A 9174-nucleotide genomic window follows, 5' to 3' on the forward strand; every position below is an offset into this window, starting at 1 on the left:
CAACAACTGCTGCTGCTGCTGTTGCTGCTGCTGCAACAACTGCTGCTGCTGCTGTTGCTGCTGCAGCTCCAACAGCTGCTACAGCAGCACGGGGGCTTGAGGTTTTCTCCTGGGATTACTCATGTTGAGGGGTTGGGGTTTAGGGTCTACGAGGTAGGGTTTATGTATTAGGGGGTAGGGTTTAGGGTTTAGGGTTTGGGGTTTAGGGTTTAGGGCTTAGCGTCGATGCACGGCAGCAGCTTCTGCATTGCTGCATAGGCGGCTCTTATCTTTCTGCTGCTGTTGCTGGAGAGGCTTATGCAGACCCTGCTGCTGCTGCTGCTGTTCTTATAGGTGGTACGCCTTCCTGTGCTGCACTTGCTGCTGCTGCTGCTGCTGCTGCTGCTGCTGCTGTTATTGATCCCCAGCGGCTGCCCCTTATTTTGTGTCTTTCCCTGGAGCCTTCACTTTCAAGGGTGTAGTAGTAATTAGCCCTCTAGGGTTTAGGGTTCTAGGGTTTAATGTTTAGGGTTTAGGGTTTTAGGGTTAAAGGAGTGTGTATTTGCTAGGAAGTGTAGGACTTGCGAGCTCAGGGTTTAGGGTTTAGGGTTTAGGGTTTAGGGTTTATTGCGTTACTTGGGGTGTACAGACACCTTGAAAACCTGAAATGGTGTTTATTAGTTGGGGCTGCAGATGCAAATTCAAAGACCCTTCTACATGCATACGCCTCTCAGCGATGCGGCAGCAAAAAGCGGACTCCTCTGCATGCTAACTGCATGCATGCATGCATGCGCCCTTGTGTGTGCTGCTGTATGCATGCATGCATGCATGCATGCAGCGGTGTACACACGAAGAGGCTGTTATTCAGCAGAAGACAATGCCTCAGCAAAAAAGCAAGCATAGCTAGACAACGCTGAGGCGGGCAGTGCATGCATGCATGCATGCATTGCATGTATAAGGTGTGGCAATGCACGCATGCATGAATGCATGCATGCACTGCTTGCATGCATGCATTGCTTGCATGCATGCATTGCTTGCATGCAGATGAATCACTGATAAGCCAGGCGTCCCGTTTCGCATGCAACCTACTACCTTTCTCTGCTGCTGCTGCAGCAACAGCAAAAACAACACAGATCCCAGTGAGAGACACAATACAGCAAAAGCAGCAGCAGCAGCAGCAGCACGAGCTGCAGCAGCAGCAACAACAACAGCTGCTGCTGCAGCGCGGCGACAGATGCTTCTACGCTCGGGCACGCTCAAGAGGAAAGCCCCAGCCAGCTCCTGCTGTTGCTGCAGCTACACGCATATATATATATATATATATATGCATGCATGCATGCATGTATGCAAATAGAAGAATATATAATGCAGGAGGTATAAGAAACAAACATATGCCCAGGAAGATAACTAAGCCCCAACCCAGACAAAAGAAACATAAACAAGAAAAAGAAGAAAGGCGTCACAACGAGGCCTCTGCTGCATCGATTACCCTGTAAAATAAAAGGCAACTCGCTCCTCAAATAAGAAAAAAATGCATGCGCATGCATGCATGCATGCATGCATGCATACATGCATACATACATACATATAGGGTGTATGTATGCATGCATGCATGCATACATACATGCATACATACATGCATGCAAGAAAAAATGCATGAGCGTGCATGCATGCATGCAAGCATGCATGCATGCATCCAAGAAAAAATGCATGAGCATGCATGCATGCATGCATGAATGAAAAAAATGCATGTGCATGCATGCATGCATTCATTAATGTATATGTGCATGCATGCAGAGTGTCCATGCTTGGTGTATAAGTATGTCTTTGCGGTGTTCTGCTGCATAGATGCATGCATACACCTCATGCACGCATGCATGCATGAGGTGTATGCATGCTTGGGGTGTACGCATGCATGCATGCAAGTGGTGTTTGTTAATCTACTTGAAGTCTTTGTTGCTTTGAATGCAGACAGTTGTTATGGAGACGGGGCAGACAGTAGAAGACTCGGAGGCAAATTCTGCTGGGGTCCCTCCTATCTGCTTCAGATCGCTGCTGCTGCTGCTGCTGTTACTGCTGCTGTTGCTGCTGCTGTTACTGCTGCTGCTGCTGCTGCTGCTAAGAGGCTCCGCCGTGGGCAACACTTCGCTCTGTACCACAAATGATTGCTGCGGCTGCTGCAGCAGCAACTCGTGCTGCTGCTGAAGCAGCCCCTGCTGCTGCTGAAGCAGCTCCTGCTGCTGCTGCTGCTGCTCCACTTGCTGCTGTGTCATGCTGCAAGCAGCAGCAGCTATTGCTGTAGCTATGTCTATGGGCCCCTGCTGTCTTGCTGCTGGGGGGCCCCCCATTACTCTTTCATCTAATGAGGCAGGCAGCCAGCTTCCAGCTGCTGCTGGGTGCTGCAGCAGAGTGTTGCTGCTGCTGCTACTGTTGCTGCTGCTGCTGCTGTTGTTGCTGCCGCCAAAGGGATGATGCGAGAGGCGCGCGCCCCCTCCTAAAGACTCTATAAGAGCCGTCACTCCTGAAAGATCGAAGTGGTTTTGCTGCTGCTGCTGCAGTTGCTGCTGCAATTGCTGCTGTAGCTGCTGCTGCAGCTGCAGCTGTTGCTGCTGCTGCTGTTGCTGTTGCTGCTGCTGTAGCGCATAAATAAGCAACTCCTGCAGCGCATGCTGCGGGTCAAAAGGGGCCTGTGGGGCCCCCAACCCCCAGCTTCCTTCTCCTATGTTGCTGCTGCAGATGCTGCTGTCGTTGTTACTACCCCCTATGCCTTCTGCATGCAGCCACTCTTCAGCCAACTCGGCCTGCCGCTGCTGCTGCTGCTGCTGCTGTTGCTGCTGCTGCTGCTGCTGCGATTTGCGCCACTTGAGAGATGCTGCATCCGATACTCTGTACATCGGGGGCTCCTTGTGTTCTGCAGCAGCAGCAGCAGCAGCAGGGCTGAGCTGCGAATCTATACTTGCGGGGGGATGGGTTTCTCTACGGATCCGCTGCCAAGCGTCTCTCTTGTTGCTGCTGTTGCTGTTGCTGCTGCTGCTGCTGCTGCTCTGACGGGGGCCTCTCCATAAACTGCTGCTGTCTCCCGTCTCCTTCACACCCCACAGCCCCTGGGGCCCCGTAGGGGCCCCCCTACCTCCCCAGCTTGCTCTTGTATGTGTATGAGCAGCAGCAGGAGCAGGAGCAGCAGCAGTTCCTGTTGCAGCAGCTGGGGTGCTTGATGCCGCTTTCCCTCCAGGTGCAGGTGCCCCAGCAGCCCCAGCAGCAGCAGCAGCAGCAGCAGCAGCTGCTGCTGCTGCTGCTGCTGATTGTCTTGGAGGGGGCCCCGCATGAGGCCTCGGGCGCAGCTCTGCCTCACCATGCGCGAAGCGACAGGAGGCCCCTGAAGGACAGCCGTGGGGGCCCCCTGCTGCATGCAGAGGGCAAACAGCAGTTTTAAAAAATTCAGGGGTAGACCTAAGCTCTTCTAATGAATGGGCAAACTTGCATGCATCTCCTCTGCTGCAGTAGGGGGGCCCCCGTGTACCCTGTTGCTGCTGGGGGCCCCCTGCACCGCCAGAAACACCAGCACCAGCACCAGCAGCAGCAGCAGCAGCAGCAGCAGCAGCAGCAGCAGGGGAAGATAGAGAAGAAAGTTGAGGGGGCCCCCCTGCTTCTGCAGCTCCTACTGCAGATACACCTGGTAATGAGAGCAGCATGAAAGGACAGAGACGGGTGCGCAGCAGATTAGGCCTCTCTCTTAACTCTTTCTCGTCATGTGCGAAGACGCAGAGGGGCCCCTTGCTGCAGCAACCCTGAGAATGAAATCGGCACATCTTTGTCTTCTGCATGCGCTGCTGCAGCGAAGGAAGAGACAGAGAAGGGCGAGATCGCGTGCTGCTGCTGCTGCTGCTGCTGCTGCTGCTGCTGCTAGGGGTCGCGTGGCTGTGGCTGCGCCCAGATGGATATGCATGCGCAGGAGAGGAAGGGATGCAAGGAGCTGCTGCTGCTGCTGCTGGCGCTGCTGCTGCTGCTGCTCGTCCACCTAATGACATGCCCAGAAGCAGCGGAAGCACATCTGATATCTCCGCGGCCTCCTCTATGCTGCTGCTGCTGCTTCCAGGGATAGCAGCGGGCGCAACAGCAGCAGCAGCAGGAATAGAACCAGCAGAAGCCGTCAGGCTGCTAGTACTGTTGCGGCCGCCGGTGCTGCTGCAGCTGCCTGTTGCTGCTGCGGTGCTACTGCTCAAGGTGCTGCTGCTGCGCCTGTTGAGAGACTGTTTGCTGCTGCTGCTGCCCGTTTGCTGCTTTTGCTGCAGCGGCTGTAGTCGCTGCGGCATAACTACTAATTGCTGGAGCAGCTCTTGCTGGTCTAGCTGCTCTGCTTCTTTCTCCCCTTCCTTCTGCTGCTGTTTCTGCTGCTGCTTCTGCTGCTGCTTCTGCTGCTGCTTCTGCTGCTGCTTCTGCTGCTGAGGCTGCTGCTGCTTCTGCTGCTGAGAGCGCCAGCCATCTGCTGCCGGGGCGTCCACAAGCATGAGTAGGGCTTCTTCTGCTGCAGGGAAAGGCTGCTGCTTCAGCTGCTGTTGCTGCTGTTCCTGCTGCTGCTGCTGTTCCTCTCGCTGCTGTAAGTCTTGCTGCTGCAGCTCATCCTGCTGTATATGCTGCTGCTCATGCTGCGACGTCCGCTGCGGGTGCTGCTGGGGCTGCTGCTGCTGCTGCTGCTGCTGCTGCCTCCGCCGATGCTGCCGCTGTCTGCGTTGTTGGCGGTGCCTCTTGTTGTGTTTGCTGCTTGGCTGAGACAGAAGAGACACAAGAGGGGGCCCTTCTGTGCGGGGCACCTGCAGCAGCTGCTGCAGCTGCTGCAGCAGCAGGCTCTGCTCGCAGCCGTGTGTTGAACTACTGTTTGGCCCTTGCTGCAGCTGCTGCTGTTGCTGCTGTCGAGCCTGCTGCTGAAGCTGCTGCTGCAAGTGCTGCTGCAGCTGCTGCAGCTGCTGCAGCTGTAGCTGCTGCAGCTGCTGTTGCACCTGCTGCTGCGGGGTCCTCAGCTCCATATCGGTGTCTTGCTGCAGCTGCGGCCAGCTGCTACCTGTATCTATTTCCGACTGCTGCGCACTGCCAGCAGCAGCAGCAGCAGAAGCTGCTGCTGCTGCTGCTGATGCCCCATTCAAGCTCGGAACCAGCAGCAAAGAAGCTATGGCTGGTGTGCGCATATATTCCTCTGCTGCAGACACATTCTGCTGCTGATTGTGTTGCTTCGAATTGTGCAATGTTAAAGGCGCAGCAGGTGCTGCTGCTGCTGCTACTGCTGCTGCTTCTGCTGCTTCTGCTGCTTCTGCTGGCGATGACGGTCCCGGTGCTGCTGCTGATGCTGCTGGTGCTGCTGCTGCTTCTTGCTGCGCATCCAAGGGAGTGCTGCTGCTGCGGCTAGGCTCTGCTGCTGCTGTGCACTTCATCGTGGCAGTGCAGCTTCAGAATCCTGAGGGGGCTGATGTGCAGCTGTGCGTTGCTGCTGCTGCAGCAGTAGCAGCGGGTCTCCTGCTGGGCGCAGCAGCAGCAGAAAGAGCGCCCCTGCAGCAGCAGCAGCAGCAATGCCTCTCAAATGAACAAGGAGCAGCAGGAATTAGTAGATGCAAATGAAATAAGAAGAAGAAAAACAAACGACAGCGACACGAGCCTGCGGGGTCACTCGGCGGAGGGGCAGCAGAGCAGCACCCAGGAAGCACTGCTGCTGCTGCTGCTGCTGCTGTTGCTGCTGCTGTTGCTGCAACAACAACTTCGATAAAAGAAAAAGACAAAAAAACACACGAAAACAATAATGCGAAGCAGCGGGACAACAGGCAGCCACAGGAAGCAGCAGGCTGCCACAACAAATCCCTAAGAGGGTGCTGCTGCTGTTGCTGCTGCTGCTGCTGCTTCTACTGCTGCTGCTGCTGCTGCTGCTGCTGCAGGAGGAATTAAGGCAATATCTAAGTAAAACAAGCTGCAGCAATGAACTATGTACGAAACACGGTAGCCTAAAACGAATGGCTCTCGCTTCTGATGAGAGATAGCACTTGCTGCTGCTGATTTGCTAACATCCTGCTTTTTGATCCTCTGTTCCGATCAAAAGCTTTCAACTTAGTGTGTAAAAGCTATGGGTGCTGCTGTTGCTGTTGCTGCTGCTGCTGCTGCTGTTGTTGCTGCTCTGTGGGCCACACCAATGATGCTGCAGCAGCAGCAGGAGACTCTGTTGTTGCTGCAGACATCGTATCTCTTTTCTGAATAATAAACACTCTAAATAGTGTTTCCCCCTCTGCTTCTCAGTTGCACATCCTAAACCCTAAACCCTAAACCCTAAACCCTAGATTCTAGTGTCCAGATCTCCTTGCGAGCGTTAAGGGGCTGGGGTTTTTTACATTAGGGTTTAGGGTTTAGGGTTTAGTACTGGAGTTTAGGGGTTCACTGAGCTTATTTAATCTGTTTCTTAGAGGAAGGTTGCTCCCAGCGGCGCCCCCTGCTGCATGCACGTTGTCTTGATTTGTATGCAAGTGCATGCATAGGTTACACACACAAGCCCCAAACCCTAAACCCTAAACCCTAAACCCTAATATGATCTTAAAGGCAGCTATACTGCCCTCAGTAGAGTTGTTTTTAAGTACTCTACAACCCCAATACACACACACACACACACACACACACACACACACACACACACACACACACACACACACACACAAACTCTATATATATTATATATATATAATATATATGTAGAGAGAGGGATGCGGAAGCCCACGGCCAGCCACACGCACATACACACACAAAAAATGCATGCAAATAAATATTCTTTGAGAGGTGCATGCGAGCACTGAGACGCAAATCCATACACACACACAAGCACACATACACACACACACACACACACACACACATATATATATATATATATACCTATATATGTACATATATATATACACACATATATATATATACATATATATATATATATATATATATATATATATATACACGCACACACACGCACATACACACACACATACAAATGCATGTACGACTTCCTGCGACTGCTGCCGCATAGCCACCCCTACAGTGAAGTGCCGCTACAAACAAAGCTTCAGATGCAATCCTTGTTTGCTCTGCCTTTGTCGTTGGGTTGTTTCCTGTAGCATGCACTGTATGTCGTTGGTATAGATACACTTTACTTTTACTTGCAGTGCAGGCTGCCCTCTAGAGGCCAAGCAAGTGTTTAATTATTCTCTACAGTGTTAATGCATGCATCAAATGGGGCTTGATTATGTTCGCATGCGAGATTGACCAACAAAAAGTAGTTGTAATTACAACACAGCGAGCAAACATATGTTCCCTAGACCTAGCTAGATCCCCACGTTGCTATGCACAGAACAGCTGAAAACTAAAGGCGGAGTGAAGCTGCCATTAGAAGCATTTTATCTCAAGTACTTCGCCTCCACTACAGCTCGAGCTGACCCCTTGTTATTATATCTGGCTAGCTGTTGCTTTTCTCTGTTTCTAAAGAATGCAAATAAGGCTTGAAGAGTTTTACTATTTGCAATCTGTCTGCTATCTGCTGGTAGGAGACAGACCCTGCTCACCAGAAGAAGCAATGAGGCATAGGGAGACACCCCACAGGGAGTGGAAAGGATGTTGCTGATACACAAGCCAACAGCGATTATGTTCTGACTTTGTTTAGAGTAAATTAGATTGCTCGTAGCAGGCCCAAGTAATACAACCACACCCGCACATCATCTCGCTGCTTCATTCCTTTGCCTCGCACCGTCTTTGGAGGCTTTAAACCCTAAATGAAGTCAGCAATGAAAGCTCTTTCGTCAAGGAGCTGTCTTTGGGGGAGATAGTGTCAAAGGATGTGGTGCTGACAACATAGAGAGCTACCGGCTCCAGCTGCGCAGAGCCACTGTAGAGGCAGATCTCCTGTCTTTCAGGGCTTTGATATCCTCACAGCCCCAAATCCTGTTTATTTATCCCATTTAGGGGAGTTTCTCATAGATGCGCATGCACAAAACAAATGCCCTTTTTGCTTCATACAACAAATATGTTGTTTGTTTTTTTACGTATAACTCGTTTGTGTGTATTTTTGTAAATAAGTTTGTTTTATTTATTTACTAACTACTCTTTTGTTTATTTTTATTGTAAATAAGTTTGTTTTATTTATTTAAACAAACTTTACTTATAATTGTCTAACTTTCTTTTTGCCCTCAATGCCCAGACTGCACTCCCGTGGAAATGCACATACCAACATCAGACAGCGCATGCAGCCTCTAAACCTCCTATCACTCTTATCCTCAAACTAACGAGGGCTATCTTCTGCCTGGGTGTCTATAGATAGCCATGGGTGCAGTAACGAGACAGAAGGAGTGTGCAGTAGAGGCCTGAGATTTAAACAACGAAAAAAGAAAAAAGAATAGGAAGGGAAAGCAAGCCAGCAGCATCTGCAACTGCTGTTTATTTTTGGTGTTATTGCCGATCACTTGTTGATGCTGCAGTCAGGGATCGCCAGGCTTGCCACTGTTCACCGCAGAGGCTTTTCCCTTATGCTTTGTGTAGCATTCTTTGTCTGATATTGATGCATGCATTTATTCTTGCATGCAAGGCGGCCATTGAAGGGCGATCAAATGTAGAGCAGTCTTCTACAGCGTTTTCCTCCAGATATCAACGGAGACTTGGGCGCATATGCATGCTGAATCAGCTTTTAGTAGTAATTACAACAAATTATAATAAAGGTGTGCTGCAACTCATGATAATGACTTACTTATGTCGAGACCTCTAGGGCACCAGAAGCATGGTGGCAGGGCGCCCTGATTTTTAAAAGAACTTCCTTTTAATTATTTAACTCAGTTGCAGCTCAGGACAACTCTAAGCTAAGATAGAAGACTTTCATTATTATTGGTAGCACCGCATGGTGATTGTTAGCCAAGCGCAAGCTGCAAGCCCCACGCATAGCAGCGTGCTGCTTAGTTTTAGTGAGGTATGAAGTACTCTAAATATCTCTTTCAGCATCTCTTCGTATGAAGGTTTTGCGAGAAATGCACAACACCGATATTATTGCATGCATTGAAGAAGCCAGCACAACTGTATTCAGGATGGGTTCCCTACTCCGTCACTTGCTCGTTATGTCTGGCGGGAAAGCCTAATAATAATACTTTTAAACTTAGACTCTTGCAAACTTTTTAGATACCTATTAAAGGA

The 9174-nt window shown here is 50.8% G+C and overlaps 1 protein-coding gene across 1 annotated transcript; it reads right to left on the reverse strand.

The window, feature by feature from the left end:
• Nucleotides 1-1919: 1919 nt before the first annotated feature.
• EAH_00057070 (hypothetical protein, conserved) lies at nt 1920-5405 on the reverse strand (the record flags this gene model as incomplete). Its single annotated transcript, XM_013393772.1, has 1 exon — nt 1920-5405. One exon carries the CDS (start codon nt 5403-5405, stop codon nt 1920-1922), a length of 3486 nt encoding a protein of 1161 aa, XP_013249226.1.
• Between the last annotated feature and the right edge of the window lie 3769 nt (nt 5406-9174).

The sequence above is a fragment of the Eimeria acervulina genome, genomic scaffold, assembly GCF_000499425.1.
Source record: "Eimeria acervulina Houghton genomic scaffold, Eah_scaff1206, whole genome shotgun sequence".
NCBI lineage: Eukaryota > Apicomplexa > Conoidasida > Eucoccidiorida > Eimeriidae > Eimeria > Eimeria acervulina.